This window comes from Saccostrea echinata, unplaced genomic scaffold (genome assembly GCF_033153115.1).
Source record: "Saccostrea echinata isolate AGI-Se365-2 ecotype Australia unplaced genomic scaffold, CSIRO_AGI_Sech_v1 ptg000025l, whole genome shotgun sequence".
Taxonomy (NCBI): Eukaryota; Metazoa; Mollusca; class Bivalvia; order Ostreida; family Ostreidae; genus Saccostrea; species Saccostrea echinata.
This window is the reverse complement of record NW_026889774.1, coordinates 24,002,262-24,027,956: the sequence shown is the minus strand read 5'-3', so window position 1 is coordinate 24,027,956 and position 25,695 is coordinate 24,002,262. Positions and strand designations below refer to the sequence as shown.

General features: G+C 33.5%; 2 protein-coding genes across 8 annotated transcripts in view; one reads left to right on the top strand and one right to left on the bottom strand.

The window, feature by feature from the left end:
• Positions 1-6,239, top strand: part of LOC133192233 (disco-interacting protein 2 homolog C-like) — a 29,700-nt gene extending 23,461 nt beyond the window's left edge. For all 7 annotated transcript variants that reach the window (XM_061328224.1, XM_061328223.1, XM_061328221.1 and 4 more), the window contains 6 exons: positions 2,003-2,173; positions 2,530-2,649; positions 2,800-2,874; positions 2,989-3,163; positions 3,292-3,415; positions 3,536-6,239. In XM_061328224.1, the coding sequence (XP_061184208.1) occupies positions 2,003-2,173; positions 2,530-2,649; positions 2,800-2,874; positions 2,989-3,163; positions 3,292-3,415; positions 3,536-3,788 (918 nt within the window). In that variant the 3' untranslated portion in view covers positions 3,789-6,239. The remainder of the gene's footprint in view (positions 1-2,002; positions 2,174-2,529; positions 2,650-2,799; positions 2,875-2,988; positions 3,164-3,291; positions 3,416-3,535) is intronic.
• An 867-nt stretch (positions 6,240-7,106) lies between these two features.
• On the bottom strand, positions 7,107-9,326 carry LOC133192751 (COP9 signalosome complex subunit 8-like). Its single transcript, XM_061328765.1, has 7 exons — positions 9,229-9,326; positions 8,820-8,890; positions 8,587-8,635; positions 8,369-8,498; positions 7,991-8,098; positions 7,716-7,778; positions 7,107-7,538 (listed from the first exon to the last, which is right to left on the bottom strand). The coding sequence occupies exons 1-7, from the start codon at positions 9,289-9,291 to the stop codon at positions 7,459-7,461; spliced, it is 564 nt and encodes a 187-aa protein (XP_061184749.1). The 5' UTR covers positions 9,292-9,326; the 3' UTR covers positions 7,107-7,458.
• Between the last annotated feature and the right edge of the window lie 16,369 nt (positions 9,327-25,695).

The following is a 25,695-nucleotide window of genomic DNA, read 5'->3' as shown; positions in this document are numbered from 1 at the left end:
GTAAGTTAATGCATATCTGTATTGAATTTAATTCAAAGAAGTATAATGGTGAATTACAAAATATTGGTAGTGTTTTTTAGCTCACCTTATCACCCGTTGTCTGTCGTCCGTCCGTCCGTCTGTCCATCCGTCTGTAAACTTTTCACATTTTCAACTTCTTCTCAAGAACCACTGGGCCAATTTTAACCAAACTTAGTACAAAGTAACCTTGGGTGAAGGGGAGTTTAAATTGTAATAATAAAGGGCCAAGTCCCCTTCAAAGGGGAGATAATCAAGAAAATACAAAAATTGGGTGGGATCATTAAAAAATCTTCTTCTCAAGAACCACTGGGCCAGAAAAGCTGAAACTTATGTGGAAGCATGCTGGGGTAGTGTAGGTTCTAAATTGTTCAAATCATGACCCCCGGGGGTAGGGCGGGGCCACAATAGGGAATCCAAGTTTTACATTGAAATATGTAGTAACAATCTTTAAAAATCTTTTTCTCAAGAACCAGTGGGCCAGAAAAGCTGAAACTTATGTGGAAGCATCCTGGGGTAGTGTAGATTCTAAATTGTTCAAATCATGACCCCCGAGGGTAGGGCGGGGCCACAATAGGGAATCCAAGTTTTACATTGAAATATATAGGAAAAAGCTTTAAAAATCTTCTTCTCAAGAACCAGTGGGCCTGAAAAGCTGAAACTTATGTGGAAGCATGCTGGGGTAGTGTAGATTCTAAATTGTTCAAATCATGACTCCCGAGGGTAGGGCGGGGCCACAATAGGGAATCCAACTTTTACATTGAAATATATAGGAAAAAGCTTTAAAAATCTTCTTCTCAAGAACCAGTGGGCCAGAAAAGCTGAAACTTATGTGGAAGCATGCTGGGGTAGTGTAGATTCTAAATTATTCAAATCATGACCCCCGGGATAGGGCGGGGACATAATAGGGAATCCAAGTTTTACATTGAAATATATAGGAAAAATCTTTAAAAATCTTCTTCTCAAGAACCAGTGGGCCTGAAAAGCTGAAACTTATGTGGAAGCATGCTGGGGTAGTGTAGATTCTAAATTGTTCAAATCATGACCCCCGGGGATAGGGCAGGGCTACAATAGGGAATCCAACTTTTACATTGAAATATATAGGAAAAATCTTTAAAAATCTTCTTCTCAAGAACCAGTGGGCCAGAAAAGCTGAAACTTATGTGGAAGCATCCTGGGGTAGTGTAGATTCTAAATTATTCAAATCATGACCCCCGGGGGTAGGGCGGGGCCATAATAGGGAATCCAAGTTTTACATTGAAATATATTGGAAAATCTTTAAAAATCTCCTCAAGAACCACTGGACCTGAAAAGCTGAAATTTATGTGGAAGCATGCTGGGGTATTTTAGATTCTAAATTATTCAAATCATGACCTCCGGGATAGGGCGGGACCACAATAGGGAATCCAAGTTTTACATTGAAATATATAGGAAAAATCTTTAAAAATCTTCTTCTCAAGAACCACTAGGTGAGAAAAGCTGAAACTTATCTGGAAGCATCCTGGGGTAGTGTAGATTCTAAATTGTGCAAATCATGACCCCGGGGGGTAGGGCGGGGCCACAATAGGGAATCCAAGTTTTACATTGAAATATATAGGAAAAAGCTTTAAAAATCTTCTTCTCAAGAACCAGTGGGCCAGAAAAGCTGAAACTTATGTGAAAGCATGCTGGGGTAGTGTAGATTCTAAATTGTTCAAATCATGACCCATGGGGATAGGGCGGGGCCACAATAAGTACTACAGGGGGAAGGGGGAGAAATCAGGTGAAAAACAGCAAGGCCAAAGTTACTCAGGTGAGCGCTGTGGCCCATGGGCCTCTTGTTTTTTTTAGACCAACTACATGTATATACCATATGAAGCTATCCAGCAAGTAAATATAAACACTAGCTTGGTATAAATAACCTATATTTTATCTTGCAGTGGTGATCTGCTTCAGATACATGACATTTAAAAAGCTAGAAATTCATGTTGCATATTTTTTTCAGCAAAGGGGGATTAACCTGTCCTGTGTCCGTACATGCTGTGTGATAGCAGAGGAACGACCCAGGATCCTACTAACGACGTCTTTCACAAAGTTATTTGCTAACCTCGGACTTACCCCTCGGTCTGTCAGCACAAGTTTTGGCTGCAGAGTCAACCTAGGAATGGCATTACAGGTACTGTATAGATGAAGAGATAAGACTTGTCCATATATTCTTGTATTTGCTGTAAAAAGGACCTTTTAAAGTAAGTTAAAGTGATGAATATACTGTTGAACCTAGTTGTCTCAAATTCAATAGACTGAGAAAAACCTTCCAGAAATTTAAGGATGAAAGAGATTGAGGTTAAAATACATAAAGAAAAAATGGTTTGAACTGCCAACTTAGTTGAGCATATCTATAGTATACATGATATTGATATTCAGATATATGTATCTAAGTTCAGCTGTATAATTTTTTCCAAAGCTTAAGTTTGAAATAACATAAGAGCTTAAAAAGGTAGATTTGATGTATTATGGTCACTCTATTTTTAGGGAGCCTCCTGCCCTGACCCCACCACTGTGTATGTTGACAAGCGAGCAATGAGGAATGACCGAGTCACACTAGTAGAAAAAGGAAGTCCTCACAGTCTTTGTATCATGGAATCTGGCAAGGTAAAACACTCCCTAAACTAGACTCTAATTCATGTAATCAACAAAGTTTTCTGAACTTGAAGGATACACATCGTGAAATTTTTTTCTTATATCAAAATGACATAGAATAGATTGCATTAAAGGTAGAAATGTTTTACATGTGTATTACAGTTGTTGCCTGGTGTCAAAGTTGTGATAGCTAATCCAGAAACAAAAGGACAGTGTGCCGATTCTCATCTAGGGGAGGTAAGTTTACACATTTTACCTGTTCAATTCTCAACCCCCATGAAAGTATCCATCGAAAGGTAAGGCTTTGAATGGGGCTCATCAATCATCACTGTATCTATCTGATCTTGACAGATTTGGGTGAACAGTCCCCATAATGCATCAGGGTATTTTATGATATATGGTGATGACTCACTCCATGCAGAGCATTTCAACTCTCATCTAGCCACAGGTGACACCACAACGCAGTATGCCAGAACTGGTTTCCTTGGCTTTGTGCGGCGAACAGAGCTCACACAAAGTGATGGCGGTAAGAAATTTCTTCTTTCATTAAGAAATGGTTTTTCTATTCACATGTAACTTATATACCATTTTCAAAAACTGCCACAATGCATTTATAGCCTGAGGAATTTTTTGACAATTGGTTGTTGTTTTCAGGGAGGCATGATGCAATATTTGTTGTGGGTGCATTAGATGAAACCATTATGTTGAGAGGAATGAGGTACCATCCTATCGACATAGAAATGAGTGTCGTTAGGTGTCATCGCAAAATCTGTGAATGGTGAGTGTTGCTAATTTGTTATTTTGGTTTCTGGTTGCAGATAGAGAGGAAAATTTATTTTCATATTGAAATCTAATTTAGAGAGACTCTGACATATAACAAATGTTTTGTAAATTGCAGTGCTGTTTTTACCTGGACAAATTTGTTGGTTGTGGTGGTTGAGTTGGAAGGAAATGAAAATGAGGCTCTGGACTTGGTTCCCCTGGTAACCAATGTAACACTAGAGGAACACTACCTGATTGTAGGGGTGGTAGTAGTGGTGGATCCAGGAGTTATTCCAATCAACTCACGGGGAGAAAAACAGAGAATGCACCTGAGGGACGGCTTCCTTGCCGATCAGCTAGACCCAATATATGTGGCTTACAATATGTAAATTACTATATTATGCAAGAACTTGGTGCAGCTCTCCTATTGTTAAGAATAGAGGATTGCTTACTTATTTGACTGATTATAATGGAAATATGCCGATACAAAAAAATCAGTGTGTGTGTATTGTATGCATATAAACCATGTTCTATACCCCCCTTCCTAAAGAAATTCCATTTTTCCTAGTAGTCAATCAATTGTTTGTAGTTCATACCCGTGAAAGTGTGTATTATTTTTATGTAAAAGTTGTATAATTTATGTTATAAGTGCTGCTTTCTTTATCTGCTAAGTTTAGTGTTTTACCATTAGATATAAAAATATTTATCCATGAAATGGAATACATTCTTTGGGAATGTAAATAATGAACTGAATAGATGTGAACAAAAAAAGAAGCATCATTTGGTCAAGTACATGATTGTGATAGATTGATTGTTAACTGTAGGTCATAGATCTGAAGTCTTATGCTCATTATATTGTTAGAGAGCATAATATACATGTAGTAACATAAACTCAACTAGAAGGCATTATCTGGTTCAGTATCAAAAACTTTAAGATATTTATACTTTATACGAATACATGTATGTATTATTTTGATTTCATTATATGATTAAAATCAAGCATTCAAAATTAGGGCCAGTTAACTCTTGTATCATTTTGCTCTTTGATAGATTTTGCTTACTATAAAGATATCGGTATTACTAATGTGTGTTTACATTGTTTTAGGTTTTGGGGTTTTCTTTTTATTTTCCAAATCATTTTCCTCTTTTCTCATAATTTGAAATGCTTATATTTTAAAGGTTAGGATTTTGTACCCTTTAAAAAATATATGACAAAACTTTAAACTTTCGATGAATGGTAACGTTCAATATGTAGAAAAGTGATGCTGAAAATAAGTTTTAGTGAATGATTGAGATTATTTGTCTATTAATCAACATGACAGAGGTGCAATATATGATTTAACAAATTTTTGGGGGCCCAGAGCAGAGTTTTTATACTCAAGAGGAATTCTTATATCAAGATGGTGTGTTTAGGAAGAAGAAATTACCATAAATTGCAAAATCCTTGTGTAAATCTCGGCTATGGGCACGTAAATGCAGTTGTACATATAGCGTATGGAAAGGCTAGTGTTGAGTGATTTATAAGTTATTCACTTTTTGTGGATCTGTGTCTTAGCATGTGTTTGTCTATAGCTTGAATGTGATAGAGATGGAAGCTGTTCCTGTATGTTTTATATACTTTATGTAGGTTACTAAGGAAAGTAATACATTATTACAAAATGTATTTATTTATTTGAATTGTGCAGTGTATCAAGTACTGAATTATATATGTGGTGTATCTAAGAAGTGCTGTTCTTTAATTATATACTTAACAGAGAGGTGGATCGAATTACAGGAAAAATCTTCTTTTTTTTTTTTTTAATTCTTTAAATTTCAAATTAATTTCAGACCTTCTATAACGATATAAATTCATTGATTTTTTTCTGTACCCTAGAAAAATATTTTATGAAGTTTCTAATCGGGAAAAAAATTCCTGTAGATTGAATCTAATTTGCAGGCATGTAATCAGAAACAGTAATTGTACATTTATTTCAGTTTACTGTAAACCAACCATCACTTGCCACAACTTTTATTCATTATTCAGCAATTTCAAATCAATCCATGCCTATAAATTTTTGTGGCAGAGGAAATATTCTATGTACATGTAAATACACAACAAAATAAATTATTCGTGGCAAGAAATATTCTTAAGTAAAAGAAGGTTGCAAAACTTGTGGATATTTTTGCAGGCAAAAAAAGGTGGGTTTACAGTTCCTAATTGCTGTTTTAAAAATGTCATTTTCACTAAACATAGACATAGCAAACAAAACAACAACCTAAATCACTGTGTAAAATATCAGCAATTCCTCTAATTCTGCTGCTATTTCATTTCTTTGAACTTGCTGACAAAATATTGCTATAAGCAGATATATTTGTTTTACTCATTTTTTGCTGTAATAGGTTCCACTGTTACTATACACCATGGCTTAGAATTAGAAATCATTAGGTGTCAGAGGAAATTATTACATTTCTAATGCTACTTAATTTTTCATAATTACTAATCATAAGCAATTTAAAATTATGCTGTGAATCTTCATTTATCTTCTTTTTTTTTAATTTGAAGCACACAGAATCTGTAAACAAGTTAAGCTTTTGCTTCAGAAGGTTCAAATGCAGTACATGTATTTCAGCCCAAAATTTCTGTCATGAATATGCTTATATTTACCTTTCATCAAACAATAGAAACAAAACAAGCTTGTGTTAACAAAGTTACGCTTTCCTCTGTTTATAAAGTTAACTACCTTAAGTCAGACAATACGATGTCTGCTTGTTTGTACAACTCTTGATAAAACATTTGTTTTCTCTTTTTATATGGCTCTGTATGAAGTAAAATGTCTTTAACAAGTAAATTTTACAAACTCTGTTGCTTTTTTTCTTAATACAAACTCTTCACTTCATCATTATTTACTTTGTGATAAAGTGATGCAGGTAAAAGAACCTGAAGATGTACCAGTTTACCAAGAAAAGTCTATGATGGGAAGATACAGTTCTGTCCATCCATGGGTAATTCATGAAAGAAATTTCTTTTATCATTTTCAGCAATCACCCTGATAAAAGTACAATGTTTAACTGTGAAGGCATCATTGTCATAAGGCACAGTATTGAGGCCATAAGCTCCCTCAAGAGAGGGATGATACTAAATTCATGTCAAGCAGCTGTGGGTCAGTGAGAATGTGCAGGCATCCATTCATAGTTTAAGAATATAATTGATGATTTTTTATTACTTATCCCTCATGATGCTTCAACTTACAAAAGTCTTACACTGTGAAAGATATAATTCAGATGCAATTTTACTATAGCTATAAAATTCCAAAATAAGGTCATGACCTACTTTTGGGTCACAACACCCTCTCCTCCTTAAGAGGCATCAACTGACCCAGGTTTAATGGTCAATTGTCTCACTGAACACAGAGAATCAAACGGAAGGACAGGAAAGCCCACAACATAATAGGGCCTATAAAAGGATGGGTGTATAAGAAAGTATTATTTTGCCTCCTCTCTGCTTTCAGTAACATTTATTCCTGATCACAACTATTCTATTTTGTAAGCATTTTCATAGAAGTGTTCCATAGTGCAGTTACATGTATACCAGTTTTGGTAGAAAGGACTTGAATCAAAAGCAAAGTCATGGGTCATCATTGCTGTACATGTATTATGCTTAATAAGAAAACTCTTGAAACTGGTAACAATTCTATTTAGTAATGGAAAAAAGAAACTGAATTACCATATGTTTTGACAAGGTTTATTCAAATCTGACTGAAATTCAAACAAACTTTCAACAAAATAAAATGAATGAAATAAAGATATAAGTATGCAACGTATCTAGACATTAATAAATGTTAAACCAAAGATTTAATTACTTTCAGACTTTCCCTTACTTTAAGGGAATTTAAAATTACTTGTCACTGAATACCTACCAGTACATCTATGCAGTGACTACATTTTATAATTTTACATGCTGTATATTCTACTATATCTCCCATCAAAGCATGTTCTCTGTTCAGAGAGATACTTTGATGCCTTGTGGAACAACATATACGTAAGCATGCACCAATTACAAAGGTATCACAGATACTCTTGTCATGCCTCTAAGAATGATACATAGTCTGTTAGTACTGACAACTGCTGCTCACTTAAAAGTTCTGGATCCTTGGCAGGTACTGCAAGTAGTAAATTACATTTTTATATTTAAAAAAAAAAAAAAAGAAGAAGTTTTTTTACATTTATTGAAAACAAATATTATAAAATTGAAATTACAACAGTAAATAATGGTAAGTGATCATATAAAAAGCACTTTAATTACCAGTATTAGACAAATGAATTGATTATGTTCTTACCTAGCTTTTTAGGTTTAATATACTTAGTTGCTGAATCATATGTCCACCCTTCTTGGACTGCCGCTAGATATAGTGAAAAGATTTATCCAGAATAGAACAAAATGAAGTTCCATTTTTAAAACAAGCTACCTGTATGAGCATTTAATCAAACATAGCAACTGAGCTCTTATCTTTTGTTGTTCACTAGATATTGTTAATGTGATAAATGCCCAATCAGCATCAATGTCGGCAAGAAAAATAAAAACATTTTATGAAAATTTAGAAACACATACTACCTTGTATAGCCTCATTTGAAGGCATTCCCATAAACACAGCCCACTCCTCGGCATTGATGGAACTGTAGGCTTTAGATACTAGTCTCATGGCCCTTTCTCTTGTGGCAGCTTTCAACAGGAAGAAAAAATAGACCCCAAAATGATATATTTGAATGCTAAAAGTTTTTTTTAACAACTTTTTTATTTTCAATGTGTAACCAAATATGACATTAATTCTGAACCCCTCTGTCCGCTATGTACATGTATGTATATTAATTAAAAATATCAAAAAAAACTTTATGCATTCCTTGTTAAAAGGTCAAAAAAATGCATCTAAGAATTTTTCCAATTATAAATGTATAGCTAAATATCACATTCAAAATGGACATGGGTTTTTACCTTTCACTGCCTCCATTATTTGTAGAACACTTTCTGACCATTCTCTCTTTAATGCTTCGTAGATTGCTGGGTAATCTCTCAACCACAGTTTCTGTCCAACTGCCCAGATATGACCTGTTTCAGAATTTGACTACAAGACAAGGTTTAATATATATGTATGGTCTAGTATGTCATGTTTGTGCTTAAATTTAGTGAAAATTTGAAAGAAACCAACTTACACTCTTAACTGACTGAGGTATTCTTTTCCATAAGAATTTTGCATTGCACCTGGAATTACAGATAATACTTCAAACTCACTGACATTATTACTAACCAGGAAGTCCAAATTTCAATTTAAAATTTGAAAAAAAAACATCTTAGGCCTGTAAACAGGTAAACAGTACGTACTAAAAATCTTTTTCAATAATAATCATGAGACAGTTTGTTTGTCTGTCTTAGAACATCATCTTACATGTCATTGTGAAGAAGATACAAGGCTAACAGCTGATTATACACCTGAGGTGATGTCCCTCCTCCTGCAGACTAAAATGTATGCACAAAATCATTAACTTTTTTAATCATGTTCTTCTTGGACCATAAACATTTAAACAAGAGGCATAAAATATGAAGCTGTTTACTTGGTTTGAAGATTATTCCATTATTTAGTCAGAACTTTGACGAACATCAAATGTATACTTCTATTCGAATTAAAAAATATCAAAATATCCACACACACAAAATTATAAATAAACAAGTGAAGAGAAAATTCGAGATAACGGAATTAACCCTCATTACTGGACAATATTGAAGATTAATCGTTATAAACATCCTATAAAAAGTATGTAATTAAATTATCTCAAACATCTGTTATGGCATATTACCTCAAGTTCTTGTTGTTCTAATTCGATTTGTAGTTTTTGATAATCAACATTTTCTTTGGCCATTTTTACAATGGACCCTAATGCGAACAAACTGTTATTTTCCGAAAAAGTGAAATATCGTGATCAGCAGTCTTCGGCTGATTTCTATTTAATTTTGTGAGAAAAATTACGTTGCTAATTGTTTTAAGTATGTTTATTTTTCAGCAAGTAATTATCATTATTAATATTATTATTTTACTTATTTATTTTCATCGAAATCAATATTTCACGGGTGAAAAATAAATAGGGCCTACATTGTTCTACTCGAGGGGTAGATGGGGTTATGGCTTATTATTTCATATACGAGGCCGTCAGAATTCCACAGTGAGTTGGGAGGCGCTCGAACCCCCACCCTCCACCCCTCGAATAAAAAATCAATAATTATCTGTATTGATGTTCGCTTTTGTTTTATTTAATATTTGAAAAAAGTTACGTCCAGAATGCACTAGTATATATATACATCAATGGTACCCTTCCAAAAATTATTTTATGGGATTACCCCTTCCCAAGCACGGTACCAGAAATTTTTGAAAAGTGATCGAGGGTTGAGAAGAAAATTTTTGTTTAAAATAACATTATTTTAAAGGTATGTTATATTTACAAACCACAGAGGAAAAAAAAAACTCTTGTTGAATAAAGAAAGTGACACGATTTTAAAAATTCTAGTTCGAAAAAAAAAATTCCTTATACGAAATACCTTTTTAGTTTTCATTTTTTCATTATACGAAATACGTACAATCTTTTCTCTTTTTAACCAAAATCAGAAGGGGGTGAAATCCTCGTAACCCCTCTCTAGATCCACCACTGCTCCCACAGACATTAAGTAAGGTATTTTAAAAGCCTATTGGAATCAAACAACGGGGGGGGGGGGGGGGGCACAAATTAGAAAGGCAATATAATGCAAAAAAGCATAATAACGCAAAAAAGCGTTATAACGCGGAAAAGGGCGTTACTACGTACACTATGCTTTTCAAGAGGTGTGATAACGGCGAAAGTGAAAAGGCGCTATTTAGCGTTTTAATAACACATTTTTACTCTGCTTTGACGCTTCCTACAAAAAATAGAGTTTCGTGAATAGTAGAAAAACACGAACAGGAAAAAGTGTATCTTCCCACTTTCAAAAATTGACATAAGTGCTTGTGAAACTCAAAAGAAAAAAAACGTTTCTTGACTCCCTTATTCCAAATTCCAATTTAACTTTCCGTATAAGAAAAGGTGCATGGTTTCAAAATTCTTTATTGCCTTGTTTACATTAAATCTAATAACATTGAAAAAAAAAACTACAAGGACATGGACTACATTATTCTTTCTTTCTACAACCATTTGTAAAATACCCAGTAAGTAAATTGATTCAAAAAATGCAGCGCTGTAGCTTAAAAAAATATTTATAAGCTCCACCTTGCAGTCTAAAGCCCCCCCCCCCTCCCCCCCCCCCAAAAAATTCCTTAAATTTGCATTGATGTTTCATATCTGGAACCTGCAAAGGTTTATCTTTAAAGTTGGACTTGTGGTCATGACAATTTTTACACAGACAAATTTGCTTCCTTCAAACAATTTACACTGACCTTTTTAAGACTCAAGACCCTTCGAAAACAATACATATATCTATTTACTTCATGGCTATGTTAATTGTGTGATAATTTAATTAGCAGTGTCAAACTTTATTCAGTGACCATACGAAGTAAAGATATTTCAAAGTCTGCATTTTATGATTATTAACCATTATCACGATTGACATTCGGCAAAACACTCTCCTCCAATTCAAGAGACCGCGTCAATTAAAGAGACCGCGTCTATATAGCGTTTTCTCATCTCTAATCCAGATGCATAATCCAGCATACTAGTCACCAAAGAGGGTCCAAGATGTCCAGTGAAAAAAGAGTGGGCAGGTAGGTTTGGTAGGTTACCATGTATTACAGTACCACACGCACATACACAGAGAGAGAGAGAGAGAGAGAGAGAGAGAGAATTCAATTCGCCTCAAAAATTCATAATAGACATAAAATTTCTTATTATTATTTAGTCGTTGTTGATGTCATTTATTTCTGAAAATAACATTTCTGACCAAGTGTAACGTAAATTGTTTAATGAAATTTCTTTATTTATTTTGTTTACCTGTACTGGCAATATACTACGTGTATGTGTAAAATTTGAAATGCATTAACAGTAAATCTCTGTAACATTTAACGAAGAATAGAGTACCTGAACCTTATCTCTGCTTGTTAGAAAAGGCTTAATATCAGGTAAATTTTATAGTCTTTGAACAAAATTTTATAATGTATATAATGTATTTTATAATGTATACTGTAACTTTATAATGCATGTTTTTTCAAGATGAACTCTCGCCATCTCGTCACCGACTTCTTACATTTACTTAGCTTTATTCCAATGAACGATACAAAACTTTTCTTTCTGTTGTGAAGAATCTAATACAAAGTCATTGTTGCAGTCTTTGAAAAGTAACTGTTTTGTGAGCTGAACTCTAGTCATCACGTGACCAGAAACCGTTCACCGCTATCAATCGAAAGCGTGAGAGCTCTAACCGCTCCCTAGACTTTTGTAGACAAATGATTTTTTTCAATAGTAACTGTCATAAGATTGCATTTTTGCATCAGTGTTATAAATATTGCTACGCATTGCCGTTATAAGATCAATAAAGAACCCCCATTACTTTTTTTAACAATAAAATTTATAATATTCATCTTCGATGTATCGGATTGAGTGAAATTCGTTATCTTGACAAAAAGCTTGCAATTTCACTCATTCACATCATTCATGCGTAAGTTATTGTGAAGCGTAAATAATTTTGAAATCCAGATATTTTTTTAACTACATTAGACACAAACCAACGATAAAGTAAAAATCTTGAAATGCCAAGACTCAGCTGCTGCATTATACTTGTTCGCCGTACAAATGGAGATCACTTAATTGAGATTTTTAATGTTCATTCTAGAACAAATGATTTTCAAATGTGTGCATGTATACATTAGTTCCTTTGGTGCAAGGCAAAATTTCAAGCATGAAATCAGAATGAGAGAGAGAGAGAATTCAATTCGCCTCAAAAATTCATAATAGACATAAACTTTCATATATTATTATTATTTAGTCGTTGTTGATGTCATTCATTTCTGAAAATAACATTTCTGACCAAGTGTAACGTAAAATGTATTATGAAATTTATTGATTTTGTTTACCTTTACTGGCAATATACTACGTGTATTTGTAAAATTTGAAATGCATTAACAGTCAATCTCTGTAACATTTAACGAAGAATAGAGTACCTGAACCTTATCTCTGCTTGTTAGAAAAGGCTTAATATCAGGTAAATTTTGTAGTCTTTGAACAGTACTTTATAATGTATGTTTTTTCAAGATGAACTCTCGCCATCTCGTCACCGACTTCTTACATTTACTTAGCTTTATTCCAATGAACGTTGTACTTACGTCGTTCAAAGGGAGATCATTTGAGTACATCCAGAGTTACCTTATGCAAATTTCACAAGATAACTGCTAAGCATTTGAGAGATAAGTATAAATTGGAGATTTCTGGAGGATGGTGGTGGGCTAATATTTCTGCTTGTTTCAGGCAATAAAGACACGTGAAGTCGTGAACCAACCTGCTTCATGTATCTGCACATGCATGTACATGCATTGTACTGCATATGCAACCTGTGAACCTTATGCTTGATCAAACAAATCGCTCTTATTTTAAGTTACACATATTGATATAGTGATTTTTAAAAAATTTTAACCGCAGATATTTGACTCTTAATATATTTTTGTTCTTGAAACTAATGTGCATCAATCAGAGTTGTGACTGTCTTAATTTTGTTGGATCAAAATAGTAAGAAAACTTATTCTTAAAAATGATTAAAAATGCATTTTTTGTACAAATCAAGATATAGCAATTACAAGATGTGACTAAAAAAGGCACATGTTCATTGTTGATTTAAAAACGATACAAAACATTTCTTTCTGTTGTGAAGAATCTAATACAAAGTCATTGTTGCAGTCTTTGAAAAGTAACTGTTTTGTGAGCTGAACTCTAGTCATCACGTGACCAGAAACCGTTCACCGCTATCAATCGAAAGCGTGAGAGCTCTAACCGCTCCCTAGATTTTTGTAGACAAATGATTTTTTTCAATAGTAACTGTCATAAGATTGCATTTTTGCATCAGTGTTAGATATATTGCTACGCATTGCCGTTATAAGATCAATAAAGAACCCCCATTACTTTTTTTAACAATAAAATTTATAATATTCATCTTCGATGTATCGGATTGAGTGAAATTCGTTTTCTTGACAAAAAGCTTGCAATTTCACTCATTCACATCATTCATGCGTAAGTTATTGTGAAGCGTAAATAATTTTGAAATCCAGATATTTTTTTTAACTACATTAGACACAAACCAAAGATAAAATAAAAATCTTGAAATGCCAAGACTCAGCTGCTGCATTATACTTGTTCGCCGTACAAATGGAGATCACTTAATTGAGATTTTTAATGTTCATTCTAGAACAAATGATTTTCAAATGTGTGCATGTATACATTAGTTCCTTTGGTGCAAGGCAAAATTTCAAGCATGAAATCAGAATGAGAGAGAGAGAGAGAATTCAATTCGCCTCAAAAATTCATGATAGACATAAACTTTCATATATTATTATTATTTAGTCGTTGTTGATGTCATTTATTTCCGAAAATAACATTTCTGACCAAGTGTAACGTAAAATGTATTATGAAATTTATTGATTTTGTTTACCTTTACTGGCAATATACTACGTGTATTTGTAAAATTTGAAATGCATTAACAGTCAATCTCTGTAACATTTAACGAAGAATAGAGTACCTGAACCTTATCTCTGCTTGTTAGAAAAGGCTTAATATCAGGTAAATTTTGTAGTCTTTGAACAGTACTTTATAATGTATGTTTTTTCAAGATGAACTCTCGCCATCTCGTCACCGACTTCTTACATTTACTTAGCTTTATTCCAATGAACGTTGTACTTACGTCGTTCAAAGGGAGATCATTTGAGTACATCCAGAGTTACCTTATGCAAATTTCACAAGATAACTGCTAAGCATTTGAGAGATAAGTATAAATTGGAGATTTCTGGAGGGTGGTGGTGGGCTAATATTTCTGCTTGTTTCAGGCAATAAAGACACGTGAAGTCGTGAACCAACCTGCTTCATGTATCTGCACATGCATTGTACTGCATATGCAACCTGTGAACCTTATGCTTGATCAAACAAATCGCTCTTATTTTAAGTTACACATATTGATATAGTGATTTTTAAAAAATTTTAACCTCAGATATTTGACTCTTAATATATTTTTGTTCTTGAAACTAATGTGCATCAATCAGAGTTGTGACTGTCTTAATTTTGTTGGATCAAAATAGTAAGAAAACTTATTCTTAAAAATGATTAAAAATGCATTTTTTGTACAAATCAAGATATAGCAATTACAAGATGTGACTAAAAAAGGCACATGTTCATTGTTGATTTAAAAACGATACAAAACTTTTCTTTCTGTTGTGAAAAATCTAACACAAAGTCATTGTTGCAGTCTTTGAAAAGTAACTGTTTTGTGAGCTGAACTCTAGTCATCACGTGTCCAGAAACCGTTCACCGCTATCAATCGAAAGCGTGAGAGCTCTAACCGCTCCCTAGATTTTTGTAGACAAATGATTTTTTTCAATAGTAACTGTCATAAGATTGCATTTTTGCATCAGTGTTAGATATATTGCTACGCATTGCCGTTATAAGATCAATAAAGAACCCCCATTACTTTTTTTAACAATAAAATTTATAATATTCATCTTCGATGTATCGGATTGAGTGAAATTCGTTATCTTGACAAAAAGCTTGCAATTTCACTCATTCACATCATTCATGCGTAAGTTATTGTGAAGCGTAAATAATTTTGAAATCCAGATATTTTTTTAACTACATTAGACACAAACCAAAGATAAAGTAAAAATCTTGAAATGCCAAGACTCAGCTGCTGCATTATACTTGTTCGCCGTACAAATGGAGATCACTTAATTGAGATTTTTAATGTTCATTAAATTCTAGAACAAATGATTTTCAAATGTGTGCATGTATACATTAGTTCCTTTGGTGCAAGGCAAAATTTCAAGCATGAAATCAGAATGAGAGAGAGAGAGAGAGAGAGAATTCAATTCGCCTCAAAAATTCATAATAGACATAAACTTTCATATATTATTATTATTTAGTCGTTGTTGATGTCATTTATTTCTGAAAATAACATTTCTGACCAAGTGTAACGTAAAATGTATTATGAAATTTATTGATTTTGTTTACCTTTACTGGCAATATACTACGTGTATTTGTAAAATTTGAAATGCATTAACAGTCAATCTCTGTAACATTTAACGAAGAATAGAGTACCTGAACCTTATCTCTGCTTGTTAGAAAAGGCTTAATATCAGGTAAATTTTGTAGTCTTTGAACAGTACTTTATAATGTATGTTTTTTCAAGATGAACTCTCGCCATCTCGTCACCGACTTCTTACATTTACTTAGCTTTATTCCAATGAACGTTGTACTTACGTCGTTCAAAGGGAGATCATTTGAGTACATCCAGAGTTACCTTATGCAAATTTCACAAGATAACTGCTAAGCATTTGAGAGATAAGTATAAATTGGAGATTTCTGGAGGGTGGTGGTGGGCTAATATTTCTGCTTGTTTCAGGCAATAAAGACACGTGAAGTCGTGAACCAACCTGCTTCATGTATCTGCACATGCATGTACATGCATTGTACTGCATATGCAACCTGTGAACCTTATGCTTGATCAAACAAATCGCTCTTATTTTAAGTTACACATATTGATATAGTGTTTTTTTAATAAATTTTAACCTCAGATATTTGACTCTTAATATATTTTTGTTCTTGAAACTAATGTGCATCAATCAGAGTTGTGACTGTCTTAATTTTGTTGGATCAAAATAGTAAGAAAACTTATTCTTAAAAATGATTAAAAATGCATTTTTGTACAAATCAAGATATAGCAATTACAAGATGTGACTAAAAAAGGCACATGTTCATTGTTGATTTAAAAACGATACAAAACATTTCTTTCTGTTGTGAAGAATCTAACACAAAGTCATTGTTGCAGTCTTTGAAAAGTAACTGTTTTGTGAGCTGAACTCTAGTCATCACGTGACCAGAAACCGTTCACCGCTATCAATCGAAAGCGTGAGAGCTCTAACCGCTCCCTAGACTTTTGTAGACAAATGATTTTTTTCAATAGTAACTGTCATAAGATTGCATTTTTGCATCAGTGTTAGATATATTGCTACGCATTGCCGTTATAAGATCAATAAAGAACCCCCATTACTTTTTTTAACAATAAAATTTATAATATTCATCTTCGATGTATCGGATTGAGTGAAATTCGTTATCTTGACAAAAAGCTTGCAATTTCACTCATTCACATCATTCATGCGTAAGTTATTGTGAAGCGTAAATAATTTTGAAATCCAGATATTTTTTTAACTACATTAGACACAAACCAACGATAAAGTAAAAATCTTGAAATGCCAAGACTCAGCTGCTGCATTATACTTGTTCGCCGTACAAATGGAGATCACTTAATTGAGATTTTTAATGTTCATTCTAGAACAAATGATTTTCAAATGTGTGCATGTATACATTAGTTCCTTTGGTGCAAGGCAAAATTTCAAGCATGAAATCAGAATGAGAGAGAGAGAGAATTCAATTCGCCTCAAAAATTCATAATAGACATAAACTTTCATATATTATTATTATTTAGTCGTTGTTGATGTCATTCATTTCTGAAAATAACATTTCTGACCAAGTGTAACGTAAAATGTATTATGAAATTTATTGATTTTGTTTACCTTTACTGGCAATATACTACGTGTATTTGTAAAATTTGAAATGCATTAACAGTCAATCTCTGTAACATTTAACGAAGAATAGAGTACCTGAACCTTATCTCTGCTTGTTAGAAAAGGCTTAATATCAGGTAAATTTTGTAGTCTTTGAACAGTACTTTATAATGTATGTTTTTTCAAGATGAACTCTCGCCATCTCGTCACCGACTTCTTACATTTACTTAGCTTTATTCCAATGAACGTTGTACTTACGTCGTTCAAAGGGAGATCATTTGAGTACATCCAGAGTTACCTTATGCAAATTTCACAAGATAACTGCTAAGCATTTGAGAGATAAGTATAAATTGGAGATTTCTGGAGGATGGTGGTGGGCTAATATTTCTGCTTGTTTCAGGCAATAAAGACACGTGAAGTCGTGAACCAACCTGCTTCATGTATCTGCACATGCATGTACATGCATTGTACTGCATATGCAACCTGTGAACCTTATGCTTGATCAAACAAATCGCTCTTATTTTAAGTTACACATATTGATATAGTGATTTTTAAAAAATTTTAACCTCAGATATTTGACTCTTAATATATTTTTGTTCTTGAAACTAATGTGCATCAATCAGAGTTGTGACTGTCTTAATTTTGTTGGATCAAAATAGTAAGAAAACTTATTCTTAAAAATGATTAAAAATGCATTTTTTGTACAAATCAAGATATAGCAATTACAAGATGTGACTAAAAAAGGCACATGTTCATTGTTGATTTAAAAACGATACAAAACATTTCTTTCTGTTGTGAAGAATCTAATACAAAGTCATTGTTGCAGTCTTTGAAAAGTAACTGTTTTGTGAGCTGAACTCTAGTCATCACGTGACCAGAAACCGTTCACCGCTATCAATCGAAAGCGTGAGAGCTCTAACCGCTCCCTAGATTTTTGTAGACAAATGATTTTTTTCAATAGTAACTGTCATAAGATTGCATTTTTGCATCAGTGTTAGATATATTGCTACGCATTGCCGTTATAAGATCAATAAAGAACCCCCATTACTTTTTTTAACAATAAAATTTATAATATTCATCTTCGATGTATCGGATTGAGTGAAATTCGTTTTCTTGACAAAAAGCTTGCAATTTCACTCATTCACATCATTCATGCGTAAGTTATTGTGAAGCGTAAATAATTTTGAAATCCAGATATTTTTTTAACTACATTAGACACAAACCAACGATAAAGTAAAAATCTTGAAATGCCAAGACTCAGCTGCTGCATTATACTTGTTCGCCGTACAAATGGAGATCACTTAATTGAGATTTTTAATGTTCATTCTAGAACAAATGATTTTCAAATGTGTGCATGTATACATTAGTTCCTTTGGTGCAAGGCAAAATTTCAAGCATGAAATCAGAATGAGAGAGAGAGAGAGAGAGAGAATTCAATTCGCCTCAAAAATTCATAATAGACATAAACTTTCATATATTATTATTATTTAGTCGTTGTTGATGTCATTCATTTCTGAAAATAACATTTCTGACCAAGTGTAACGTAAAATGTATTATGAAATTTATTGATTTTGTTTACCTTTACTGGCAATATACTACGTGTATTTGTAAAATTTGAAATGCATTAACAGTCAATCTCTGTAACATTTAACGAAGAATAGAGTACCTGAACCTTATCTCTGCTTGTTAGAAAAGGCTTAATATCAGGTAAATTTTGTAGTCTTTGAACAGTACTTTATAATGTATGTTTTTTCAAGATGAACTCTCGCCATCTCGTCACCGACTTCTTACATTTACTTAGCTTTATTCCAATGAACGTTGTACTTACGTCGTTCAAAGGGAGATCATTTGAGTACATCCAGAGTTACCTTATGCAAATTTCACAAGATAACTGCTAAGCATTTGAGAGATAAGTATAAATTGGAGATTTCTGGAGGATGGTGGTGGGCTAATATTTCTGCTTGTTTCAGGCAATAAAGACACGTGAAGTCGTGAACCAACCTGCTTCATGTATCTGCACATGCATGTACATGCATTGTACTGCATATGCAACCTGTGAACCTTATGCTTGATCAAACAAATCGCTCTTATTTTAAGTTACACATATTGATATAGTGATTTTTAAAAAATTTTAACCGCAGATATTTGACTCTTAATATATTTTTGTTCTTGAAACTAATGTGCATCAATCAGAGTTGTGACTGTCTTAATTTTGTTGGATCAAAATAGTAAGAAAACTTATTCTTAAAAATGATTAAAAATGCATTTTTTGTACAAATCAAGATATAGCAATTACAAGATGTGACTAAAAAAGGCACATGTTCATTGTTGATTTAAAAACGATACAAAACATTTCTTTCTGTTGTGAAGAATCTAATACAAAGTCATTGTTGCAGTCTTTGAAAAGTAACTGTTTTGTGAGCTGAACTCTAGTCATCACGTGACCAGAAACCGTTCACCGCTATCAATCGAAAGCGTGAGAGCTCTAACCGCTCCCTAGATTTTTGTAGACAAATGATTTTTTTCAATAGTAACTGTCATAAGATTGCATTTTTGCATCAGTGTTAGATATATTGCTACGCATTGCCGTTATAAGATCAATAAAGAACCCCCATTACTTTTTTTAACAATAAAATTTATAATATTCATCTTCGATGTATCGGATTGAGTGAAATTCGTTTTCTTGACAAAAAGCTTGCAATTTCACTCATTCACATCATTCATGCGTAAGTTATTGTGAAGCGTAAATAATTTTGAAATCCAGATATTTTTTTTAACTACATTAGACACAAACCAAAGATAAAGTAAAAATCTTGAAATGCCAAGACTCAGCTGCTGCATTATACTTGTTCGCCGTACAAATGGAGATCACTTAATTGAGATTTTTAATGTTCATTCTAGAACAAATGATTTTCAAATGTGTGCATGTATACATTAGTTCCTTTGGTGCAAGGCAAAATTTCAAGCATGAAATCAGAATGAGAGAGAGAGAGAGAGAGAATTCAATTCGCCTCAAAAATTCATAATAGACATAAACTTTCATATATTATTATTATTTAGTCGTTGTTGATGTCATTCATTTCTGAAAATAACATTTCTGACCAAGTGTAACGTAAAATGTATTATGAAATTTATTGATTTTGTTTACCTTTACTGGCAATATACTACGTGTATTTGTAAAATTTGAAATGCATTAACAGTCAATCTCTGTAACATTTAACGAAGAATAGAGTACCTGAACCTTATCTCTGCTTGTTAGAAAAGGCTTAATATCAGGTAAATTTTGTAGTCTTTGAACAGTACTTTATAATGTATGTTTTTTCAAGATGAACTCTCGCCATCTCGTCACCGACTTCTTACATTTACTTAGCTTTATTCCAATGAACGTTGTACTTACGTCGTTCAAAGGGAGATCATTTGAGTACATCCAGAGTTACCTTATGCAAATTTCACAAGATAACCGCTAAGCATTTGAGAGATAAGTATAAATTGGAGATTTCTGGAGGATGGTGGTGGGCTAATATTTCTGCTTGTTTCAGGCAATAAAGACACGTGAAGTCGTGAACCAACCTGCTTCATGTATCTGCACATGCATGTACATGCATTGTACTGCATATGCAACCTGTGAACCTGATGCTTGATCAAACAAATCGCTCTTATTTTAAGTTACACATATTGATATAGTGTTTTTTAATAAATTTTAACCTCAGATATTTGACTCTTAATATATTTTTGTTCTTGAAACTAATGTGCATAAATCAGAGTTGTGACTGTCTTAATTTTGTTGGATCAAAATAGTAAGAAAACTTATTCTTAAAAATGATTAAAAATGCATTTTTTGTACAAATCAAGATATAGCAATTACAAGATGTGACTAAAAAAGGCACATGTTCATTGTTGATTTAAAAACGATACAAAACTTTTCTTTCTGTTGTGAAGAATCTAATACAAAGTCATTGTTGCAGTCTTTGAAAAGTAACTGTTTTGTGAGCTGAACTCTAGTCATCACGTGACCAGAAACCGTTCACCGCTATCAATCGAAAGTGTGAGAGCTCTAACCGCTCCCTAGATTTTTGTAGACAAATGATTTTTTTCAATAGTAACTGTCATAAGATTGCATTTTTGCATCAGTGTTAGATATATTGCTACGCATTGCCGTTATAAGATCAATAAAGAACCCCCATTACTTTTTCTAACAATAAAATTTATAATATTCATCTTCGGTGTATCGGATTGAGTGAATTCGTTATCTTGACAAAAAGCTTGCAATTTCACTCATTCACATCATTCATGCGTAAGTTATTGTGAAGCGTAAATAATTTTGAAATCCAGATATTTTTTTTAACCACATTAGACACAAACCAAAGCCAAAAAAAAATCTTGAAATGCCAAGACTCAGCTGCTGCATTATACTTGTTCGCCGTACAAATGGAGATCACTTAATTGAGATTTTTAATGTTCATTCTAGAACAAATAATTTTCAGTGGTGTGCATGTATACATTAGTTCCTTTGGTGCAAGGCAAAATTTCAAGCATGAAATCAGAGAGAGAGAGAGAGAGCAATAAATACAGTCAAAACTGTCATAGCGACCCACTGTATTAAGCGATTCATTCTCATATGTGACCGTAGACATCCCTCCCTAGACTTTTCCCCACAGGCACTTGTTTCGTATACGGGACACCCCTACTTATTTTTACCACAAGGTACCTAACTCAATTTCAGGCAATCCCGCTTCAAGCTCATGTTTTGTTCATATATCAATCATTAACCTACTTTAAAATCATATTGTTCGCTTCGAAAGACTTTTTTCTTTCAAATAAATCCTTTCAGACGTCTCTGGTTGAGCCTCTTTATTGTAAATCACTCATTTATTCCTTATTGCTAGCGCTCTCGAGCGCTAGCAACTACGTTAGTCTATATTTCTGGAATACGCATGCTCGACTTCACGGTCGGGCATTCTGGGAAAACTATTGTAGATAGACTGTGCGATAACAATTTCGTTTTGTAATACAAATATAGATATGATCAGAATTTACACTAGCCTTTTCTGTCTGGTATTTGCGATATACATTTCTTACGTTAGAGACAGGCAATACCAGTCTAGATCCGGATTCTGAATTTTTATTTATTTATTGTGTAACCTACACATAAAAGTACAAGAAAAACTTATGTCATATAATGCCAAGATTCTAGACATCTAGCTTTCCTCACAGTTATACCACCTTCCTTGATAATTTCGGCAAGCTCGGAAAAAAATCTTTTCAGAGTATGTCGGAAAGACATGTCACTTTAGTTTTTTTCATCCGAAAATACATATGATTTGAAGTTTCGTGTTTTGTTGTCTATCCTGCACGTAAATGAACAAAAAGTAACAGTTACTTGGGTCTTATAAAACGAAGACTGTTATTTCTAAAATTGTAATGAATACCTAGCTTTTCTAATCTACCTTCATTGATTTTTCCGGCAAGTTCGGAAAATACCGCCGCAACCTCGGATATGTTTACCGAGCTTGTCGGAAAGTTCCGAGAAGATGCGATTGCTAAAAATCAGTACCACACTGGAATATTTTAAACTAGGTGCTCATTGGTTCTACTGACCTTTTTTCACTTCCAAACTGAAATTACAGTAGAATACAGAATGCTTAAGCACAGTTAGGAGTTACGCCATTGCCGACGTGAAGCCCACTCTTAGATTCACCGTTCTGAATTATGACCCCCCCCCCCCCCGACTCAACCCCCCAGTGCTCCAATGTGCCTTCTTATTAATAATTAATCGATTCAGCAAATTTAACAAATGGTTCAGATATCTTCTGTATTTTATTATGCTACAGCGCTAGCTCACCAATCTTTTTAAAAGATAAGCTTGTTAAGACTTTAGATGGGATACAACTTCCGGCTGGGGGTAGGATAAAACCAGAAACTTCCAAGTACATGTATAAATAAATAAAATTCTTGAAATTGATGATATGAATTAAATGTCATCATGGATTGAAAGCTGAATTAGCTCTACTGTATTGTCCATAAACTATTTTTCCGAACAAGACTTTACTAATACAACTGTGTGGATGTAAAAATGTTGAATAAGGACAGGAAAAAGAAATAGGGAGGGAGTGAACGGCCCTGTGCACTCTACTTTGCTTCTCAATATTGAAACTTGTGACGCCAAAATCATTATGACGTCACAATTTCCAAAGCTGTAGGCAACAAATGTCGGAACCTTGTTGTGCTTATGTGACAGATTATTTATTGGTGGAAATATTTCCGAAACAGGATGAATATCTGCGATCAGGTTAGTGATTTAATATGGTTGTGGAATATAATTAAACATTTACATTTATTTGAATACTAGTATCTTGCATCAAAATTTTAATGTAATTGATTTCGGTCTAAATTTTAGGATAGGAAATGTGATTGGGGGGGGGGGGGAGGGGGGGTTGGCGTATTTGGCTACTGTGCTCGAACTCGGAAAAATAAAATGCATGTAGGTGAAATAGGACTTTGTCTAATAAAGAAGCCTTAAGTGTATTTCTATCATGTATTTCTATATGTACTATGTTACGTACATATTCATGATTATTCATTTTAGGGGACGACTTTACTTTACCGGTCCCCAGAAAAACGCGCTAAAATATAGTGTCGCCGTAGGCGATTTCAATATATATGAGATCGCGTGAGCGATCGAAAAAATAAAAAAAAAAATATGAGGTTTTAAGCCTTTTTGACCCCAAAATCGAATTCTACGGTTAAAAGTTTAGTTTCCAACTTCGTTTATAAACGAAGTTTTTAACCTCGTTCTCTGAAAAAAAGTAATAAATGTTGCTTATTCAGTGAAAAGGAGACAAAAAATAATTGTGAACGAAGCGCGTGCGGTGCATGCTTAGTGCCGTTTCTTTCGTACTTAGCCATTTTTTTTTTTCATGTAAACAAACCAACGAGATGTCGTTGAAGCTGAATTAAGATCTTGCAAAAAATACAGATACAACTGAATTTCTTAAATAATCTGAATGAACATGACACTAACCCTAATCTCTCGGATGGTATGCGAGGACTAACCCAGATCTCCCAGGCGGATGCTAGACCATGCTAGACTAGCCCATGTGCGAGGACTAACCCTAATATCTCAGATGGATGCGAGACTAACCCTAATCAGTCTAAAACTAATGCAAGGACTAACCCTAATCTTTCAGGTGGGTGCAAGACTAACCCTAACTATAAAATAGTCGAAAAAAGTGCAAAACCAACCCTAATCAGTTGAGTGACGTAAATCTTACGTCATAGTGCAATATTAATGAGCGCGCGGATCTTGCGGATCTGGGGACCGGTAAAGTAAAGTCAACCCCATTTTAGCAATAATATTATAAAATTCATTTGTTGATTTATAGACTTGAAATGAGGGAATTGTTAAGTTGGACATAACAGCCAAATTTTGACCAGTGTTGCACCGGGGATTCAATAGATCTCTAAATATCTCTAAATATTAGTAACGAGTAGGCCTACACAAGAAACTACCGATCACTGATTCGTCACAGTTCTTTTAACGTCACAATACCAATTATGACGTCAATATGTTTGATGTTTTTGGCAACGAATGGCGGAACATTGTAGTCTAAATCTTTTCGACGATTCCATTCTGCAAAAGTGAAATTGTGTCTGGAAAAAACTATGATAAGTGTTAACCAGGTTAGTTATCAGGCCAGTCAGAGACAAAATATGTTCTTCGAACATTGGTGGGCGTGAGCTTAGGGTTTTGATTAAATTTGCTCATTGGTGTTTTAAGGATTATGTCTAAAACCACTGAAAACTTATATCAGTTTCAGTCATGATACATTTCACCAGGTAATTATATATGTCATACATATTTATGATTTGGTATTTTATCATATGCACGACACCTGATATTTACATACTAAATTCAACACGCCCCCTCCCCTCACCCCCTTAAAAATTTTAAGAAGCTGAAATATAATTTTTTTAAAATGTTTCTTGTAAATGAATATGTGCCTTGTCTTTGCAGAACGAAACTGAACTACTGGATTTTGGGTAAACCTTTGTTTTATCTTTCTATCACTATACGGTAACTCATTATTGTGTTTCCCCTAAGTTGGAAATCAAATTAAAATAAAAACAATTCTTGATTTGTTACATAAAACTAGAAAAAGAGACATATGGAACATTACGGATGGATACCATCATTGTTACTATGCAAGCCACATCTCCACATTTCTCACTTTAATAGCTTAATGCTTATTTCAATGGCCTTAATATTTTTTTTTTATTAAATCTATATTTTGGCTGGGGTGGCTCATAAAATGTTTCTTCACAAATTCAGTAAATCTTTTTAACTCGAATTTAATGGACCTGACGTTAAACTTTAATATATCGGAAGAATGGAGATATTGAGGTAAAAACGAAAAGAAAAAGTGGTTAGGACTTCAACTCACTTCGACATATCCATGTTATTCCGGCGTAACATAGATGCTCCAGGTTTTGACGAATATTTAGTTCTTTTTTCAAGTTTTGGCAAGTTGGCTAATTTGTTTAATGTTTAAAT

Excerpts from the sequence above, each read along its gene's own strand:
- LOC133192751 (XM_061328765.1), bottom strand. The coding sequence starts at position 9,291 with ATGGCCAAAGAAAATGTTGATTATCAAAAACTACAAATCGAATTAGAA. Across the intron at positions 8,891-9,228 it reads TAGAACAACAAGAACTTGAG|TCTGCAGGAGGAGGGACATC; the intron begins GTAATATGCCAT and ends CATACATTTTAG. Across the intron at positions 8,499-8,586 it reads TACCTCAGTCAGTTAAGAGT|TCAAATTCTGAAACAGGTCA; the intron begins GTAAGTTGGTTT and ends CTTGTCTTGTAG.